The 21926-nt window shown below is 39.5% G+C and overlaps 1 protein-coding gene across 7 annotated transcripts in view; it reads left to right on the forward strand.

Annotated features, from left to right (window-relative positions):
- Positions 1-21926, forward strand: part of foxp1b (forkhead box P1b) — a 190121-nt gene that overhangs the window by 129574 nt on the left and 38621 nt on the right. For 5 of the 7 annotated variants that reach the window (XM_077574039.1, XM_077574033.1, XM_077574034.1 and 2 more), the window contains 3 exons: positions 10544-10681; positions 12890-12979; positions 16439-16601. In XM_077574039.1, the coding sequence (XP_077430165.1) occupies positions 10544-10681; positions 12890-12979; positions 16439-16601 (391 nt within the window). The remainder of the gene's footprint in view (positions 1-10543; positions 10682-12889; positions 12980-16438; positions 16602-21926) is intronic. The other 2 variants (XM_077574037.1, XM_077574040.1) reach the window with 1 other exon arrangement.

Genomic DNA, 21926 nt, shown 5'->3' on the forward strand with positions numbered 1-21926 from the left:
TCCTTCATGATCAGCCCAAATCCAAGACTGATGCTCGCGTGAAACCCCAGGATCAAACTGTCTCTTTTGCCGTCTTTTGTCATTGTCATGTTGTAAAAATGTATTATGTGCACTGTATAGATTAAATCCAGGTTTGGGCTAATCCTGTCAGAATGAAGTCATCTGTCCCAATTCCACACAGCAAACAAGCACTTGGGGGTCTGCTGTGTTTCACGTTCTCTGCTAGCCAAGATGATGAGTGTCGAATCAGCTCCAGTCACAGCACTCGGAGCGTTTCTATCATTTCCAGGCCTTCATTTGGGCTTTAATGTTTCCCTGCAAGCAGTTTGCTCTCTCACATTTTCATCCTACTCACTCACCCCCCCGACTGACCCACTCACTCACTCACTCACTCACTCACTCACTCACTCACTCTAAAAATGTGTTGTAACTCAGTGTCTCCTGGCGCTGCATCTTGTTGTCTTGTTGTCAAGCATACCGCATTCTGTTTGAAGTGATTCACATGCCTTTTATGGATGGATTGGTCCATTTAAAACAACAACTCACAGTATTAAGAACTAATGTTGAGTAAGCATGAAGTTGCTTTGCGGATTATTTTAGGCGTTGAGGCTCACTTTGAGTAAATCTTGCCTTTATATTTACAAAAAAAAATACCTTATAGTTTGAGGAAGTGACTGCAAAACGGACAGAACTATTAGAAGTATGTTAGTATTTTATTATTGACATAAAATTCCTGCAAACTTCATTTCCTGTTAACTCATTTGCTCCCCAAAAAAATGTCTATTTTAAATATTGCCATGGTCCCATAAACGTATTCATGCGTTTTTTTTAAATAGTTTTTATATATATATATAAATGCTAGAGCATACATAAGGCTTTGATGCAGCCTCTGACCTGAAGAGGTCGCTTAAAGCAATTGTAGTTATTACAAAAACCGGCCAGTAGGTGGCAGCAGAATATAAGAGATCAACTAGGGCCATGTTGCAACAAGCTATTTTCCCCAGTGTTTTAAACAGATTTGTGAATAATGATGAACCTTAGCTATATTCAAATGCTAATTGCTGCAAAACGGAAACAAATACAAATATCTTTTTTTTTTTTGCCTGATGAAAAAAGACAATCTTATCATTCTTTTGGTAGTTTCCATGTTTTTATAACAATAGAGCACAACATTCTGTGGGCCTTACAAAATCAGTCACAATCCAGTAAAACAGCCAGGAGCGAAGGGGTTTTCTTCAGTGAAAATCGCTGGGAGTCAATGAGTTAAATAGAGGGGCAGAGGAGCGTGAAGTCACAGACCCATTTGAATCCATTCTTAACATTAAATGCTAGGTATTATTACATCACAGGTTGCGGAAAAATGAGTTGATATTGAATAGAGCAAGGATGGGCAACTTTAATGCTGGAAGAGGACATGGTTTTTCATCAGTTCTACTGGGGGCTCAAATAGGACCCCACACTTCTTAACCAGGTGTATAGCAAAAATGCTAGGGTGTTATGTTTGTCATGCATAAAATTGGGCCTACTCGCGTTGTAGTATAAGGTTGTATAAGATATAATATGTAAATGCAAGTAAGACATACATGTCTGCCATCTAGTAGTGAATGGTGATATAACAACTTAAAACTGCAGTCAACACCTAGCAGTTCGGTACCCGCAGATTTGCACATTCGTATTTTTTTTTCTTTTTTTGTGATCAAATATTTTATTTGTATTTTCTTTTTTGTGAACAATACCAACAGTGAGATATACAATGACAACAAAGAATAGTTAACACTAAACAGACATTACAACAACTTAACATATAAACATCTGACTCAATCCAAACCCAGCCCCTTTGACCTTATAAAAAGAAAAAAAAAGAAAAAACTACAAAATCAACAGCAGCAACAACAACATCATATTTTGTAGCTTATAACAATAATGTATACATAAAAAAAAGAAGAGAAGATTTTTTTTTTACATACCATAAAATTAAGTTACTGTCATAGTCATGGCAAACCGCTGAAATTAAATCCCTCTACCTAGTTTGACTTTTATTTGCTCAACTGCCTCAGTCAAAAATAATGTTTTTTGCTGTTTTGTATTATTGATTTTTTTTCTTTAGCATTTTTTTTATATTTGGGATTTTTCCTATTTTTTCCCATGACCCCCAACCTCACTGTTTTTGGTGAAAAACATCTATTGAATGTTAGTAAAAAAAAAAATGTTTTCTGTTTTTGGTGGGAAATTAATCAAAGGGCACTCAGAGTGCCAGTTGCCCATTCTTTTTATAGAGCCTCTGTTGGTTATATTGGCAAGCATTTGTCTCTCTAACTAACTCCATGAATAAACAACAATTTGTTTTCTGCACATGGTTCTCCTTCCAAACGCTGAGTATGCTTCACTGTATTTTTGTGTTTGCAATCTCCTTCAGTACAACTCCTTAAACAACACTAAGGCACCGGTTGGCACACTGGTGATCTTCTATCTTGGCTGCATTTGACTTTTGAGAAGACTTTGTAATTGGAGCTGTATCGTTTTCTTTAGCCAGAACGGCGCAGGGCTGAGCCTAACCAGGCATTACAGTACTTTCACTTTAACTCAAGCAGGAAATGGGAGTGTTTTATAATGCAATTCACTCTGTCATGGGCACAAACACTCACTACTCCCTGAAAACTATCACCAGGGATGCAGTCCAAGGTTACGGATGTTTTCTCTGTGTGCAGGGGAATAAAATCTATATACCGTGTATCACATCGACACAAAAGTGTAATTATTTTACATGGCGCTGGCACGGAGGCAATGGATTAGAAAGACTGTGTGTGAGAGGAGATGCTTGAACTGTGTGTCTGCTAAATTTATCACGAGGCCGTTGGGAGTGTTGAAATGAGAACAGTGGCCTATTACTGCTAAGAAGGTGTTTTATTGAGAATACGTCGACATGCCACCCCAGGGAGAATGCTGAGGAAGAAGAAGTGGCCTCAGCCACCGTGTGTGCGTTTGTGTGCTTTGAGAGCACGCATGCAGCTGTGCGCGCATGCCTGTCGTTTTGTGCGAGCTGTCTCGGATACAAAATAAAAGCACCTTCCCCACCGTTGAATTATTCACTATGACATATATTGGAATTGTCACTTTTAACACTTGAGGTGTCCCGGTCAATAATTGATAAAGGCCAGGCCATTTTAGCTGAGCTCATTGTTAGTTATTAGCTGATGAGAGCAGTGGCTTGCCATGCTGATGCTGTGTTTAGCTCTGTTTGTTTTACCGATGTGTTTGCGGACTGGAATACATCCCGTGAACGTTCCTTCATCCTTGGCTGAGGGTTTATAGCTTGTTGATATGTGCGTTTCAACTCATGCTTGCCCGCTTGCTGTTTATTGTCACTATAATTAACAAAGTGAGGTGTTAAATCTTTGCTCGTATTCTTTGTTGAATTGATTTATTTTTATTACTGTTAAAATCGGTTTTAATGGCAACTTGCAAGCTTTTATTAGCTTTAGATGTACTCTTGAATGAGTAATTACATGATTCAAGTCAGATTGCTCTGTTAAAAAGAAAAGTTAGACCACATCAGGCTTGCTTTCCCTCCTGCTGTCTTATCCCTTGAGTAGTTTAGCCCAATCTCCAGTAGGTGGCAGAGTTCTATTTTCTTCTCGTCTTGGCTGCTCAGTGACTGCACATGGGTGTTCTTTTTTTTTTTTTTTAATAGTGTGACGTTTTCACGACAATAATTGCTCTCATTGGGATGCCATTGAATAGATTGCCTGGTAGCAGTGCTCCTTCTTTTTAGTTTTTGAGGGACACAACTGGGAGAAATTAGCATTTTGATTCAGTTCAAATAATCCATGTTCATTTTTATACACTTGATTTTCTGCTCTGATACTCATCAGCTTTAAAAGGACGCAGAGTCATAAACAGAGCTATGAAGACGGCAAAGTCCCGCATGGGAAACTAGAAAAGTGTAAATAACGCAGTGTCAGAGTTGTTTATTCATTTGTTGTTGAGTTGTCTTTTGTTCTGGCACTATAAACATTTCCATTGAGCAGAACAATAAAGGCCTGATAGCTTGGCAAGTTTTCTTTCTTTCCGCTGGATAGCTGTGTTTACTTATCTGTTGTTTAATTAAAGAGCCTCTTGTCTATGGGCTTCCATTGTTTAAATAGCATGGCCAGAGTCCCAGCAGAGGTCAAAGGGTCAACTGTTCCTTTTTTTTTGAATGGACCCCCCACCCTAGACAAAGCCACGGGTTCACCTGCAGCTCAGCCTGCAGCTCCCTATTGTGTGGCCCCATTTGAATTGATGATGTTTAGAGGGATGCTTGCGATTGGTGGAGAAGGGTGTGGTTGATTGGATAGTTTTGTATCTTGTCAGCCTGGGAGTAACCTTGCGCGTGCAATCTGTCTGTATTCCGAAGAAGGTTGGAGACGCTACAGCACAACAGAGCTGGTTCTCAGCCTGCCTGCGTTGACGCTGCCTCACTCACTCTCTCTCTCTCGCTCTCTCTCTCCCCCACTGTGTGTGTGTGTGTGTGTGTGCGTGTGTGTGTGTGTGTTTCTCTCTCTCAGTCTCTCTCTCTCTTTCCGTGGCTGCTGTGTTCTCCGCTCTGCTTCACTCCACACCGCGTGGCCCGGCTTTCTGTTTACCCTGCCAGCTAAATGGAGTTTGTCAGGTTAGTCAATATGATTGAGTTCTTTGATGTAGCCCGCGTTCTTGCTTAGAAACTTGACGGTTTAATTGGACCTGGTGAAAATAGAAAAGGGAGCGTATTGTGTGCTTGTTGTTGATGTTGTGTCATTAGAATGGGTTAAATGTGTCACGCAATATTTGCATGAGTGATCCAGAATTGGAAACTTTGCTGTTAAGAAAACTGCGCAGGATTTTTGACAAGAGAAGCAAACACACAGGTGTTAAATGCACTTATGTTACTTTGGGTGTGTTTTGGATTTTTATGGAGATGTTTGGAGTAGTTACTTTTACTCGGTTGTGAAGTATGCTTGCTTGTCTGACGTCTACATCTTGCGTCTCATACTCAACTCATTGTAGTAATTTTGTCTCTCTTTTAGTCTTGTTTACTTTTCTGACAGACGGCTAACCAGTTAAACAAGAATTGGAGCGGTTCCGTATGATGTTTTAATTATGGAGATTTCCCACAAAAACAGGTGACTGATTTGTTGTCTCTTCTGTAAATGCTGCTGTTGTTGTTTTTAAGCAAAGTATTTTATTGGTGCTATTTTGTTTGTTGCTTTTCTGAAGATGGATATTCAAAATTTGGAAAAAATCTGCCGGCTGTCTATTTGGTCATGACTTAAATGATGATCATCCGGGCTCTGCTTGTTCTTTTTAACTGTAAATGAAATGAAATGAACACAGTTGATATTTAGCTCAATCATTACAAAATACATTTGAGTCCCGCTGTCGCTCGTATCTTCATGAATACTTTTGTCAAAGTTGCCCTTAGATGTGTGATCACTGAAACATTCTTATCCAGTAAAATTCAACTTTTGAATGAACTTCTCATTTTCAAACCATATTTGAGCTTTTACCTCAGTGGTCAGGAAGTGGGTAGGTGGAAAAGTATAGGTGGAAAAACAGTGGAGCGGATTGTCAGCTGGTTGAGCCGAATAGAACGTCAACAGGGCAACGTGCACTGTAATGCCGCGCAGCTGTGCCGAGCGAGACTCACACTTTGGGAGAGCTGGAGTGCGAGCTGATTGGCTTGACAGTTTGTAATCAAAGTTGATTTATTGTTCATTAGTTGTGCATTAGCCCTTTCATGCAGGGGCGTTATTTGTGCAGTGGCCTGTCAAGAAGAGGGGCTGCCAGCACCTGTCATTTCTTAACTACAACATGGCCAAGCAGATTCCAAGGTGTGCGCCACGAGAGGGGCACGGTCCCCTCGAGTTTACTGGGATATCTTTTACAAATGTGGCCTTTGCTTTGCAGCGGAGCAAGCGGGCAGAACAGAAGAGCGGAGGCAGGGGAATAGTTTAGCAAACGCGTGTACCAGCAGCTGCTCCGTGTTGTTCTTCCCTTGATTCCCTCACACAGAAATGTGTAACTACTACTTCCAAAAAAAAAAAAAAAAAGCTTTCATTCTGTCTTTTATTGTCATTACTGCTTAGAGAATGTGCTTCTTCTCACTTTTTGATGGGATAATTTATTCCCCTTGAGATGCTCAGTGATGTAAAGGGTAGACATAGTCGCTGAATGCTCAGGGTGCAGGTGTCAACTTTGTCACCACTCAGCTTTCAATAATTTAATAAAAATGACAATATTGGCAAGTACTGACAACTTTTTTGTGTGCAGTTTGACTTCATTTCAGAAACATACTAATGAATAAAAATCTTTCAACTGTTAAGAGTTAAGAGGCGACACAATTTGTGTTCTTCTTGTCTGCCGTCATGGAAACAAGGATTAGGTGTTCTTTGCTGGATAGTATAAACAATCAGCACCAGAAATGTCAACCATTGTCTTTTGGCTACAGTTTCATTGGAAAGGGATTTATTGGCTGTGATCTTAATTAAATTAATTGACTCAAAGAATGTGTCTCAAAGACATGGCGTTGCGCAATTGTGTCGACGCAAAACCGAACAGGAAACCCGTGCACTTCACACCCAAAGATTGTTTAGTCGGCAAAGGATAAAATAAAAGCAAACAGTGTCGTCCTCTACTATTGTACAGTAATCCCTGAATTTGTAAACCAGTTTTCATGTTTTGAATATTTTCTGGTTGTGAGGTATTAATGCGGAGGTGTGGCAAAAACTTTGATCGAGTGACTCGACATTTGCATCAAAATAGGGAGAATGAAAATAAGTATTTGTTTGTTTTTTTCAATACGTCTCAATATTTAGTTGATTATTTAGTCAATCTCCTTGTCCCTGAAATGAGCAAATACAACTTAAATGTGTGACTTAAAAAAAATGCTATGTTAGATCACTGGCATGCTATCTAGTTTTACAATTCATTCTAAAATAACATTTTCATGGTGTGTGTATGTGCGTGTGGGCGCTGTGTGCACCCCGTCATCAGCAGTGGTGAGAACCAGGGTGAGGCACACTACTCAGCTGTTGTTGGGATGAGCTCACCCGCTTTGCCGAGCAGTTTGTTTGTTTAAGTCTAACGGAGGGACCAGATAAAAAAAAAAAGAAAAAAGAAGAAGAAGTAGAACGAAGTGAGTCCAAATCCTCCACTGACTGCAAAGCTGTGAGTCCTTCTCACATATTGAAAATAATTGCATTTCAAATCATTTTTGATACTGTTGGATTTATCTATTTTTTCTTCTTCAGATTTTTGTGGTGAAAATTTATACAGTGTTAATTTTGATTAAAAAGATTCTTGAGGAATAAAATCAAATCTTCATTTCTGACATTTTAATGCAGCAGATGATAGTTAAAATTGTAAGTTGCTATGCCATGAAAGTCACATCTTGTTATTTTGAGCCAAACGGCAAGTGAAATGTATGAGCCCGGACCCGTCTCACTGCGACTATGCACCTCTCGTCTTTGATCCTTTAGTTTTCGTCTGTCGAAAAAAAAAAAGTTATCTTTTTTTTCACCTTTTCCTTTACTTGTTTCCACCAGCAGTCGTACTCTCACTTGATTGGAGGGAGGCGCTTGGTGTCTCAAGCATCTTCATTAACTTGGAATCGCTGGCTCTTGTGGATGTTAGCAGTGTGTCACTTTTTTATATTTCGTATTCGTTGTGAGGTGAAGTCCTCAAGAATCATGGCGCATACATTTTGGTGATATGAAATGTTTTGACCATAGATGTCAATCTTGCGTTACTAAATATTTTTTAGTAATTTTATTATTATTTGTTGTTATTATTTTTAATAGTAATATATTTATTCTCAATTGTTTACTATTTTATTGGTTTATTTTTTTTTAGATTTTCAGAATGTGTTATAATTTTTGGATAATTTTTGGAAGTTGGGCATGTGTATACATTGTGTAAACGTGTACTTATATGAGTGTGTGTATTTGTTCTGCAGGCCTGGGGTTACACACTAGATTGCACTGTCAGTCTGCAGCTGTGAGAGAATGTTTAAGGTTTGAATGTTTATGTATGGGATGCACCTGGAGAGTGCCACACCTTCGTGAAATTCATAAACGTCAGCTATTTCTGGCATCCTCAGAATGTCCTCTCTTTTTTAACCCCTTCATATTTGTGAGTAGATTAGAGCTGGGCTCTTTCGATCCATTTTGTTATTAGCCCAGCGCCAGCGTCTCTATTTTTAGATAATAATATATTTTTTGTAAATCATCTGGATTAATCCCTGAGACAACAGAGAGCACCATATGGGAGTACTCCAAATGGCGACTGGCGTCTTGTGTTTGCGTTAAATGGGAATGATACAGAGGCCAGGGCGATATTTTCTAGTTAAAAGAGCTCCCTCCTGCCCCTCCACTCAATAGCGGCCCGTTTGAGGGAGGTTTTCACTCCTTCAGCACACGATTAAATGGGAGTAGTTACATTGATCAATAGGTTAAGAAGCGTACAATCCCTCTTGCTGCTAATGACCTCAGTCGTATATAGGTAATAAATAGGTAATAAAATGGGAGTCTGTAATAGGCTGTTGCTCAGAGCAGGATAAAATATCTGTAGTTGCTGTGAGTCAGATGCTGGAAGTCACAGTAAGATATAAAACAAGGTGTAAAGAATTAGGGATAGACTGATCATTGGCTCTGATATTTGGCATTTAGATGAAAATCAGCATCAGCCTTTTAAAAAAAAAATATGAAGGCAAATAAGATATCAATTTAAAAGTGGGTTAATTTCAGGGAACGACTTCTTCCTTTTATTCTTTCATTATTTATTATGTATGTATTTGTTTTTACTTAGCTCTCTAAGGGATGCTGCTGACATGGAAACACTCTGCTCTTTTTGTTTTAAATCAAAACTAAAATGTTTCACATTTCAGTTACATTAAAATTTTGCAAAACCTGATTTACTGTAGAAAACTTTAGGGGACATTCTACTTGTTGAGCATTTAATATAGTTAGAATGTGTATATATATATATATATATATATATATATATATATATATATATATATGTATATGTATATACAGTATATAGTATATATAAATATCGGTGCTTGTGTGTAAAAAAAAAAGATAATTTGGTGCGTGCCCTTGCTTCCATGCTACTAAACACCTATCTAATGTCACACACACACTGTCACATTTTTGTACTGTAACAAGAATATACCGGCAGTACACATGTTCTCGAAATTACAAATCGCATTCGTGGCTAGCATGCAGAGTGGATGAATATCAATTACGTTCACATCGCATGTTTAACGTTTGCATGTCAGAAAAATTGGGCCGCCTGCTTGACCTTCAGAATAGTTCATAAAAATTAGTGATGCCAAGAGAAAAAAGACCTTGTAAGAAAATGACTGTGAAATTAGGGAATTAGAAGTGGGGGTGTCTTTGCAGATGACAGGACAAGTCATGTGCAAAACTCAAGATGAACTGCATATTAAGATACAATGGGGGGGATTAATATTGCATTTTCCTCTTCGACCCCCTGCTACTGCGGAGTAAAAAAAAAAAGAAGGTGTTAGTCCTGCATGAAGGTTATTGGCTCTCGTTTGGATAAACGGCTTATTGCATGCTACTTGCTAAAGAAAGCATAAGCATTATCATTATGCTGTATTATATAAATGGCCAAACTTTACATTTTGGAGATATGCAGGTGTTTGTCACTGAAGAAATCTGTTCCAGACAACTTCAAATCAAAATTGCCTTCACAAATGCATGAAAACATCCAAATTTGCTTAGCGTTAAGTTCCGATACCATTTTGAGTGACCTTGACTGTCAAAACGTCAGCTTGCTTGACACCTTAACCCACATTCACGCACAAACATATTAGTTGCTAAAAGGAGAAAAAAAACACTATCATGTACGTTAAAAAAGAATGTATTCTCTCATTCAGATGTCAAGGGAAGGCATTTTTAATGGTATCGCACATGGCAGCATGCATGCAGATAGATGGCGAGTTTCCCGCCACACATGAGCAATTAAAGCATCCCGACAACTGTGGGGTCTTTTTAGTGTCACAACAAATCAGTGAGTTTGAAGAGTTACGCACTCGCACCTTTCAAGAGTTTGTTCGAGGCCTGCATGTTCGTCAGCCTGGCTCCTCCTCCGGGGGCGCTCCATATTGTCACAATAATAGATCCATGTTGACAGCAACTCTAATGAAATGTTCTCACATGACATGTCCTGCGTGTGCGCTGATTTTGGCGTCCTCAGGTATGGCGGATTTGCCATATTTTATAAACGGCAAACACGGAGATGCAGATCATTCTTAATGGTGTCGGGGGTGGGGGGGCATGCGTGCTAAAGGAATTTTGCTGAAAGCAGGAGGAGGGATGACGGTTTGCCGTATACTCTGCAGGCATGAGCCATCGCTTGCTGTCATCTTCTTTCGTTTTCTCTTTGTTAGCGGGATGGAGTGGCAAAATACATATGCACTTTTGAAGGGGAGTGTTAATGGCATGCTACTGAAGTTATTGGTAGACTAAAACATCTTGTGCTTTTTTTTTCTGTCCAGGTTCCAGTGTCAGTGGCTATGATGACACCTCAAGTGATAACTCCTCAGCAGATGCAGCAGATCCTTCAGCAGCAAGTCCTGAGCCCTCAGCAGCTCCAGGTTCTTCTCCAGCAGCAGCAGGCCCTCATGTTACAGCAGGTAGGGTACCACAAAAGCAAGCATGGTGAAGCAGCATTTAGCTGCTATGCTGCATACAAATGGAATAAGCTGCCATCGGAAGTGAAGTCAGCCACAAATGTAAATGTGTTTAAATCCAGGTTAAAAACATTGCTTTTCTCTAGGGAAGTGCAATAGCATTTTTATTTTCAGACCGATACCAGTACAAGTACTCAACTCTTGAAAAGTCACTGAAACTGACACCAAGTAGTGATACCACTACACTCTAAAAGGAATTTTTTTAACCAATTTAAGATTACAAATTAAATTGAATTCATTATTTTAGATTGGAGTAATTTAGGACTAACTTAATTTAATCGTGTGTTACCACTTGAAGCGATTTTTTTTAAGTTGGTTAACAATTCCATTTATAGTGTAGTGGAGTGTAGTACTTTTGATACATCAAATAAAAACACAAAACATAATACTAATGAAAGTCCTATATATCCCAATATGCAATTTTTCCATAAAATTTCATCAAATTAATAGCAATTTTCGATTATCTTTTTGTTATTTCTTCATAAGATGCATATAGTATAGAGAACCCTCCATAACATGAGTTGTAATAAATAAATAAATAAAATGAAAGTAATATCTTGGTGGCCGGAAAAAATCCTGGCCAAAATATGGAATTGTACATCTTATTGGGCATCTGTCAGATATGTATGCCTTTCATTCTTGATTATAAAAGGGCCACAAGCGTACTCGCAACAGCAATACTGTGCCGCCGTCGCATTTCTGGTATCGGTTCTTGCCCATCCCTATTTTTCTCCCATACTCTTGATTAAAGCTGCACAATTTGCCCAAAAATTATCTTTACAAAAGCCTTTTATTTGACCATTTATGACTGAAACATTTTTAATTAGTACACAGTCAATTCTGTAGAGTTAATTTTATTCTAAACTGAGTCTATTTGGCCCCACTTTAAATAGAGTAAAATTTACACTTGGAAGAGAGTAAATTTTACTCAAAGTATTTTTATTGTGTATGAGAGAATTTGCCTATCATATGAACAAAAACTATTAAAGATGTTTCACTCAGAAATTCTAAGTAAATTTTGACAACATTTTTAGTAGTTTATATAAAAAAATTTTTTAAAAGTTACACAAGGTTTGAAGAACGAACTCTCAACCTTCAGCTTGGTAGACTGCCAGTCTAACACCTGATCTATGCCACTCCTTCGGTTTGCTTATATCCAATAGACTAAAACATCGTTGGCTATCGCCCAACCTGAAGTTCTGGGTTTGTTCCTCAACCTTTGAGTGGCTTTTATTTTTTTATTTTAAGTGTAAATTTTACTCTATTCAGAGTGGGGCCAAATAGACTCAGCTTAGAGTAACATTTTCTCTACAGAATTTACTTTGTAGATTAACACCTTCACTGTTCATAATGGGAACTCCTGGCCAATAGTTTTCAGAGGGGATTCGGGTTTGAATTTCCCGCCCTCTCTCTGCGGTTGTGACATCATATGCGCGTTGTGTACGTGAAGAAGTGAAAATGCAGTTTCATTGTCCAGAAACAGGTGGCTGTATCGATTAAAAATTTACATTTCTGCGTTCAGGAGCTTTAAGGTCTTTTAAACATTTGTATATCCTTTTTTTCGATTAGTAATTTTAGAAACCTGCTGTTATTTCTTTAGTTTTTAAAGTTTTCACATGTCTAAACCAATAAAAACGCATTGGATGATGTTAACACTTGAGGTTCATAATTGGATCTTAACTAACCAATCACAATCGCAAATTGATTTGCATGATGTTCATGTTAAAAATGTTGCGTATAAGCTTTGTAAGTTTACAACACGTTACACCCATATTATCCTGGCGTCCAGAATAACAACTAAAAACATTAGATACCAACCGCCCTCCCCCCCTAAAAATCCATGTTGTTCTTAATGTGGGAAAAGTGTCAAAATCAGCAACGAAAAAAATAAAATAAATTTTTGTCCAGGGCTACTTTGCTTTTGTTTAAATGCTTTTATGTGTTGTGTCTTTCCTTTTCTGAAGCACATTGAGTTGCCTTGTGTATGAAATGTACTACAGAAATAAAGTTGCCTTTCCTTAGGAATCCATTTCAAATGTTTGCCGTCGGTCTCCATTCGTAAGGCGAATCTGTTTCACGCCAGTGTAGATTTCCTTCCAACCTCAATTATCCAACTTCTTGCCGCTCATCTGTTTTCTGTCTCTTCTGCAGCAGCAACTCCAAGATTTCTACAAGAAGCAGCAGGAACAGCTCCACCTCCAGCTCCTCCAACAACATGGAGGCAGCAAACAGGCTAAAGAGGTAGAACCGACAACACTGTGTGAAAAGCATTGAGCAGACATGGAATACATGCGTGCTCCCTACCTCAAACCCATCTGCCTTCAGACTGTGGTTAAAGCACGGAAAGGGGGGGGGCCCATGCTTCTGATTAGTATGTCAGACTTTCTGCTTAAATGGCAATGACTAAGTAATGATGCAAAGTACCTTGAAAGTTGTATTTCCCCTACTGTCCTCCATATGATATTTTCCTTGCTTTTGATCCTTTCTAAACAAGACGCAACAAAGACATGAGCGCTCCTGAGAGTCGTGTGCAGGACATAATGAAAGGCAGAGGGGAGGTGGGGGGGAGCAAGAACACGCCGCATATAAATCTGAGAGGCTTTTCTTGGTAATTAACATGGAAATGGCAGCGGACGAGAAGGCATGTAATTGTGAGATATCAGCGCGGCGAGCGCTCCCAGCTTTGTTGTCTGTGTTGAGGTTTTTATTTCTTCCCCCATCGTTCTCGTTTGCACTCTTCTGCTCCCCCCAGTACAGCCGGGCACGCTCGTAGGCAGCAGCTTAATGCGTGCTAATGATTGGCGGATACGAGCATCACTACGGACAAAGCAAATTATTGTGCGGTCAGAAGAAGTTCAAAGACAATCAGGGAATTTTCACTCGTCCCCATCGAGTTGAGTGTTTGCCGAGGAGAGGAAAGCGTCAAAGGGAGCCGGCGTTAAAAGCAGGCGCATCCACGCATGTTGGCGCTCACGTGCCCGTGTGCTGTCAAAGCTCCCAGCTTCAAAGTCGAAGCTCCCTAATTAATGAACTGTGGGCTTCAGTTTGGACAAGTTGCGGCGTGATGCTCCCATAAATCAACATGACAGCGCAGCTCCTCGGCCTCAGATAGGGCCTGTCACTAAGTCGCATCTGATGTAAACACAAGAGGAGCAAGTGAGACAAAAAGAAAGGGGTGGAGGAGGCAAGCAGGGGCAATTGATCAGTTGAATGGAGCATGAGAATAGAAGGGGGGAAAAAAAATCACTTTTGAAGCATATTATGTATGATCACAGGAAATAGATGCAGCCCCGTGAGGCTTTCCCTCTCTGCTGTCTCTTTCTCTTTTTTTCTGTGGCATTTCTCGAAGCCATCAAAAGACAGAATAAGAATTATGCTGTGACTCCCCAGCGGCTGCCAGACAATAACCCCCTGTTGTTGCTTTGTGCCCCTTTTTTTTATTTTAAAGACATCAAAATTTCGTTTTTCAAAGATCTTTAACTTTATATTTGAAGCTCCACAATAAAGGGCTGCCAGTGCCACTCTTTATCATTTGTCAGCGACTATATTTTTCGCTCCCTTGTGCCACTTCTTGTTAACCTCTTATTTGGTCTGTTGGTTCGAATGGTTTTTATGTGTCTGCATGCTGGGAGTGCACAGAAGCCCCTTGTCATCTGACGGGCCTAGAAGATAAAACATGCACAAGGGGAGAGAGTTAAATTAATTTGCAATGCTTAGTGTTTCGTTCTTTCTCTCTCTCTCCCTTTTTTTAAGAAAAGCCAACTTCTATTTATTAAGAGTTTTGATGAAAGGCGGCGTTCCCTGTGAACTACCACCCCCGTAGCACGATTCTTTGTATCAGACTGTCAGTGAGGAAGTAGAAGAGGGCAAACCACTAAAGAAACAAGAAACTTCTCTCACACTAATGAAAATGAGAAGCCAACCACCTTTCAATTAATCAGGCAGATCATAGAAAATCACAGTCCGTCCGTATGCCAGAATCCTCCCTGGGACCCGTGTCATGTCTTTCTCGTCTCATCTTTTGGATCCGATCACACGTTTCATCTGTCGCTACTGTTCTTCAGACATGAGATCACCCTTTTTTTCCCAAATTGCCATAGTTGACCCAATGATATGCCACTTCTCTCATTTGGTCCAAACTCGTGCAAAAGTCCAAAAGGGAGTAGGTGGGGAGGGGCTTGGCAACCTTTCCACATTCATTTTATCTGGCGTTTATTTCCCGAGCTGCGTACAAGTGACCTGGCAGCCGCTTACCGCGGAGACGTTTTTGTATGCACTCACTCGTGAGAAGTAAACAAAGTGTGATGTATCCTGTGTTAGCTAACTGGGTGCGGTACACGGCTTGGCACAGCTCTTTAGTGCCCCTTTCTCTCCTCCCACTTGCTCTATCACTCGCCGTGTGTTTGTTTTGTCGATTGCAAAATAAACACGCTATTTCCTGATCCATAATGTTGTCAAAAACATTTGGTGGACAGCTCGAGAACGATTTTTGCATTTTTTCGAAGTAACAATGATATTTTCTATGTATGACGCATAAGAGATAAGACAATTTTGTTTTTTGTATTATTTGGACTTCCTCTCCATTCTATGAATGTATTTTACGTGTCAGACCGAGCAATTCATCCTTCTCAGTATATTTAAGTGCGCTTTTCGTTACACTATATTTTAGTCATATGTTGTTATCTGAATTATAAATGCCATTAATTCAATCAATGACTCCCCCGTCCAAAAAAAACTAACAAAAAACATTGCATTGTGAAAGAGAGCAAACCATGTTAGCCATTTTCAACACTTTAGATTGCAAAATGATGAAGGGTGTGCTAAAAAAAAATCGAGCCTCGTTTCAATACACGTATCGATACAAATCAATTTTGCACATTCAGGTTCCTTCCGCATTACTGAAAACTGCTCATTGCTTAGCGGTGCGCACACATTTTGACCAGGCGCGGCCAACTGCCGGTACACTAGAAGCGTAATCTAATAATAATAATAATAATAAGAATAATAAGAATAATGTTGCATCAGGATGCTTGCGTGGGTTTTCTCCTGGTGCTCCGCTTTCCTCCCACATTCCAAAGACATGCATGGCAGGTTAATTGAACACTCCAAATTGTCCATCGGTGTGATTGTTGAGTTTGGATGGTTGTTCGTCTCTGTGTGCCCTGCTATTGGCTGGCAATCAGTTCAGGGTGTACCCCGCTTACGACCTGAAGCCAGCTGGGATATGCTCCAGCGCCCCCCGAGACCCTTGAGAGGACAAGCGGTTAAGAAAATGGATGGATGGATGTTATATTATATTTTATATAATAATATATTTTAAGAATAAAATATTGGGATAGGTATTGTCTTGAAGGTCATACGTCAGGATGCAGGTACAGTACATATGTATCGCGATTTATATATCGTGACCCCCTATCGTGAAGTTGTTGGCAATACCCAGCCCTAAAAAATATCCATTTGGGGACTCACCAAATGTTTCGATTTGTGGAAAAATAGGATACAAAAGAGGATTCTGGCCAACAGTGATGATATAATTTTATTATACATGTTCCATTTACTGAAGACTGCAAATACACTAAAAGTGTTTGTTTTTTCCTTAATGTGGTGAATTTAGGCAGTGTAGTACATTAGAAACAGCTTTAAATATTAACACTGGCTTGAATGAGTGTGTTTTTCAAAAGTATGTATGTGTGTCTTCAGCCGCAGGTGTCAGCACAGCAGTTGGCCTTCCAGCAGCAGCTCCTTCAGGTCCAGCAGGTCCAGCAGCAACATCTGCTCAACCTTCAGAGGCAAGGGCTGCTCACGATTCAGCCTGGACAAACGGGCCTGCCACTACAGTCACTCACGCAGTCACTCACGCACGGTCAGTACAGTAGCCTTTTTTTTCTTCAAAATTATTGTAAGTGTCTTATGCACTTCACAGTGTGTCCCACTTGATGTGCACATAACAACATGGCTACAAACAGAGAGTGGTTACAAAAGCCAATTTAGCAATTTGGTCATTATAGTTAGTGAATTTTTCAACCACTTTGACGACTATTTTTGAAAAACTCACATTTGAATCCTTCTAAGAAATAGACATGGACATAATCATTTTCACGCTGTATTCTGTATGTCCATGACATGTTTCTCTTTTATGTTGAAAATCAGTGATTTATCGTCATATTACAAATTTTGGACCCGAGGTATGTGCTGCAAATAGACCGAGAGGGAGCTAAGCCCTGCAATAAAAAAACTAATTCATTAATTAAAAAGTTAACTGTTGATTTTATTGTTAAATTGTAGAGCAAATATAAAATTTTAATATTTACACACAGAGCTTTTTAAGGGTGATTTTTGGGGGCGTATTAGACACGAGTACGTACATGGGATTTTACGGTATACTGTATATTCTGTTGAAGCAGAACCAATCACGGCTCACTTGTTTTCTGGGTTTGGTCACCAAACTGCAAGCGTAAAAATTTGTTTTTAAAGGTATTAATTCTACATGAAAACAAAAATGAATAATGCAAATAATGAAGTTATCAAATTCATTCTGGACAAAATATTAACTTTTTAGTGTTCAAAATGGCTCAACGAGTCATCCCTTAAATGTTGATGAAAGAAAAAAAGGCTGTTTGTTTGGCATCAGGAAAATTCCAAGATGTACAAAAAAAGCAAAACTTTTTTAATTGGATTTTTGTGTGTGTAGGGGGGATCTGAGATTTTTAGTTGGACTGCATTTTGGCCATCCTTACTGATATGTAATATGAAGAGAAGTTAATCAGATATACAGTGACACCTGTCCAGCCATATCCAAACATGTCCACAAGCAGCTGCATTGCAAAGAACTTAGTCAGGGTGGAATTTATCATTCATAAAGCGTCAGTATGTTTGCTTGTCCGGGAGCCAGCGTGTCTGTTTGGCCAACAAGTTTGTGTCTTTATTTATTCTTTTATTATTTGTGAAGGAGTGGTCGCCTTGTGACAAAAGACGCTGTCGTAAGGTTTTGAGAACATGACATTCACTATTCATTCCCAGCTAAGACAAACAGTTTTGCAATAACAAGATAAGGGTGATTAAAAACAGGAGGGTTCAGAGGTGCTTAGGTAATAGGCACACACAAACACGTTTGTACAGTGGTGTTATTGTTTGGACTGGGTATGGAATCACTCATCCGCTTGCAGGCAATTGCCGTGGGCACAGGCGTGGAGCGCTGCTGTGTTGAGTGTGCTTTGCAGAATTGCTTTGTGTCAGATGTCTGGCAAACAAACACACACCCTTTGAGTAAAGCATTATACGGCTGATATGGACAGATACTGTACTTTTAGTAGCTTTTGCAACTGTCCCACTACATCCTGTTTATACTGTGTTCATCATCACAGAAATGAATGCCAGGCAGCCTCACCAGGCGTGCGTGTGCATGTGTGTAAATTTCATTTGTATTTAAAATACATTCAAATTTGGGATTTGAATAAAATGTGTTTTTCATTTCACATTTGCTTTTACCTCATTTACTGCCCGCCATTTTCACTGAACCCCCGCAACCCCCTTTGGTCGCGGCTGTTTTACTGGATTTTGAGTAATTTTGCAAGGACCACAGAATATTGCTATCTATTGCCTTAAAAACATGGAACCTAGCAAAAGAAAGATTAGAGTCTCTCTCTTCTTTCATCAGAACAAAAGGTCTGCAGCAATTAGCATTAGAATATTGCTAAGTTTCATCATTATTCACATTCCTGGTGAAAACACTGACAAAAAGAGCTTGTTGCAACATGGCCCTGGCTGATCTCTTATACTCTGCTGCCACCTGCGAGCCGCTTTATGAAATAACTACTATTGTTTAAGCCACTTCTTCATGTCAGAAGCTGCACCAAAGCCTTCTGTATGCTCTAGCATAGATAAATGTGTAAATACGTTTTGGGAAGTATTTTTTTGGAATGTGTTTACACGTTTTTGGGTTTGAATGAGTTTGAAATTGTGTTCCAGAGCACTAAAACTTATCCATTAGATTGTCAAGCCAATTTTGATTTTAATGTATATGCAAATTTTGCAAGGATGACATTAAATTTATGTTAATGACAGAAATGACAATTTTTAGCTCTCTATCAAGTTAATTAAATTACTGTAAAATCCTTTAATAAATAACACTCTTATTTTTCTTGCACAAAACTGATCCCAAATTCACATAAATCAATAGGATAATTAAAAGTAGAACATTCAAAAGTAGTTACAAACAGATTTTTAAGAGATTTAACAGAAAAGTAAACAAATAAAATATCAATTTTCTTAACCGCTTATTCCTCACAAGAGTCGCAGGGGCGTTGGAGCCGATCCCAGCTGGTTTCGGGCAGAAGGCGGGGTATACCCTGGACTGATTGCCAGCCAACCCAGGAATAAAAAAAAAAGCTTACTAAAACGTTTAAAATAGCTCACAGTGCAAGAACAACATTTAAAAATATATATATTTTAAAAATACTTTGAAAGGACTTAATAATATGTATGGGAATAGAGCATTATTTTGAACCTTAATTTCAAAGCATTTTCACTTTGATATATTTTGAATCTTTATTCATTCAAATTAGTCATGCTAATAATAAAGAATAACAGCAAATCGTACCGTATTGTACATAAGTACAGAGAAAAAAAAATGCTTGGAATTTTTGGGGTAAGTTGAATCCGTTTTCTAAGGTAGCATCTTCATTCATTTTTGTTTGGCTCAACCAGTCAAGCCTTGGTTAGTTTGTCCTCACAATCCATTGATGTTTTACTCGGTGCCTCTGACAGCTGCTACATGACTTAAGCTAGTGTTTCAGTTCCCCCGTTTATCTTCCTATTCAACACATTTTCTGCTTGACTGTTTGAAGTTATTGATGACCTTTCTGTTTTCCACATCACTTAACTCTTTCATGCATCAGCGGGCTTGGCCTATGCTGCTGTGATCTAATCTACAATATTCGCCTCGCGTTTAGCACTGCGTCGCAAGCGATGACTTGATCTGCTCTATCTGGGCTCCAGTGATCATGGATTCAAACTGAGGCGTGATAAATTGGCACGGCTATCCCACTCTTCATCTGCTCATTATAAAATGTTGCTTTTAATACAATGATTTTGTAAAGCTGTTATTGCTTGCGGCCTGCTGTATTGTATTTTTCGTAAATAAAGCTAAGTACTGTTCGTTGACCCAAATTGTTAATACCACGTCTAAATTCTGAGGCAATTGTCTCTGAAAGGTTGAGGGATTAATGTTGTTTTTTTTCTTTTTTTTTGAATGGAGAAATATTGCAGGAAATTGGCTAAAGAGTGGACATGTGTAAAATGTTACTGAAAGAGATACCAAAAACAAATGCTATCCTCTTGCTATCCTCTTCCTCATTGCAAGCATATCCAGTACTACAAATGCGGTCGTTGATTAGAATGTTTTAGTTAGCAGGGTCCTTAATAATAGGATACTGCTACTACTGATATATAAATATATGTAAATGGTTCGTTCTTGTGGCAGTTCTTTTAAATAATTCATAAAATAATAGTTCATTTTGGCCAGTCTATAAATGATTTGTTGTTGAACTTAATGTTGTTTTATATTCGCTATTTTTTAATCATCTGTTTTCAAAAAATCATTCTAAGTTGATATAATTAATGTTTTCCAATTGACTGTTGAAATTTACTGTAAGCATGTAGATAACAAGCGTCAAACACATTTCGGGTATCCTCCGTATTATCCGTTCCTGTAGCCGTAAATTCTTTTGACGTTAATGTTCAAAGTCTTGGAAGCAGTTAAACGATATCTGTTATAAATTATAACAATTTGCTTGTGAGGATAAAAGCCGACCCCCACCACTCGCCGCCACCACATGCGCACACATTTCCACACACACGTCCTCTTGACCCGATAAGAGAGTTGCCGGTTGTTTTGCTCTCGCATTGCTGAAGGGTTGAATATGTGTTTTCATTTAAATGCAAAACACACACAGCATCTGCACACTGTGGCTCAAATGGCCCAGCGCCCCTTTGAGGTTGTGCTGCAAGAGGGCCAGTTGCCGCACAACATCATTTAAGTTGTCTCCGAGAGGCCAGTGGGACGGTGACAAGACAAATTTGCCGGTAATATGAAAGCAAAGAATGTGGCCAGCCATGAAGTGGCCACAGAACAGCAGCACATCAGGAACAGCGGTGGGGAATACGGCCGACCTGTCAGTGATTGATACGTCCAGCCGTAGGTTACTGGTAATAGTTCCTGCAGCAAGAAGCAGGACATATTTCAGGCCTAGGGGTGCATATCAGCAGGCCAGTGATTACTGCAACATAAACACGGGTGCTGGAAGGTCCCAGCCTGACGGAACAATAAACTAATAGCAATGTCACTGTCCCCCCAACCCCCACCCCCCCATGACACTGGGACTGTGTGTGAGGAGTAACAGCCCGGTTTAAAGAGCCTAGAGCACTAGGGGCCATTTTTTATTTCTAGGATGATGGCCTGCAACTGATGTCATTATGAACCTTAAATCAACTTTCTGCTCGCTTGAACATGGTCACCTGGGTACAGGGGGACAAGGACAGGAAGAGGTTGAAGTGCCGGCCCATCTCAGTGCCAGAGCTACCTGCCGGGGTGAAATTGAGTTGCGAAGCCGGTGATCAATCAAGTGTCCCAACAACATACATTTTTTACATTCTTGTCTGTATTTTGCCATTGTAATGAGTGCAATAGTTGTGTTGAAAAATGGAAAGAGGAAAGATAAACCAATCCCACATTGGCAAGGCGGACAAACTGCCGGACCAAGAAAGCGGATTTGACGGATCAATGTCATTATGTCGCACTGTAATCAGATGGAGACATCTGCAAAAGCAACTCGATTGTTCAAACGTGAAAGATAATGTTCGTGAAGAAATTTGTGGAATGACATTTTGTGAAATCATGAGCCAGAGCTGAAATTTTAGAAGCCTATTTTTTGTAGATTGGTGCCTGTGTGCATTTTTGTGCCGGGGCAAGTCTAGTTTAACGTGTTTGTGGATTTGTGGCATTCTGGTGGATGTGGCTTCCGCACCCCTGGGACATCTCGCAATTTGGTGACAAAAAGAAGATGAGATTTTAGACTTGCAAAAAGCATGTCTGTGTGGTGGCGCACGTGTCATGCAATTTGGGTGGATTTGATCGCGGCACATGCATACGGATTTGGTGCGCCGCGGACATGTATTTCAATATGACAAC

This window comes from Vanacampus margaritifer, chromosome 8 (genome assembly GCF_051991255.1).
Source record: "Vanacampus margaritifer isolate UIUO_Vmar chromosome 8, RoL_Vmar_1.0, whole genome shotgun sequence".
Taxonomy (NCBI): domain Eukaryota; kingdom Metazoa; phylum Chordata; class Actinopteri; order Syngnathiformes; family Syngnathidae; genus Vanacampus; species Vanacampus margaritifer.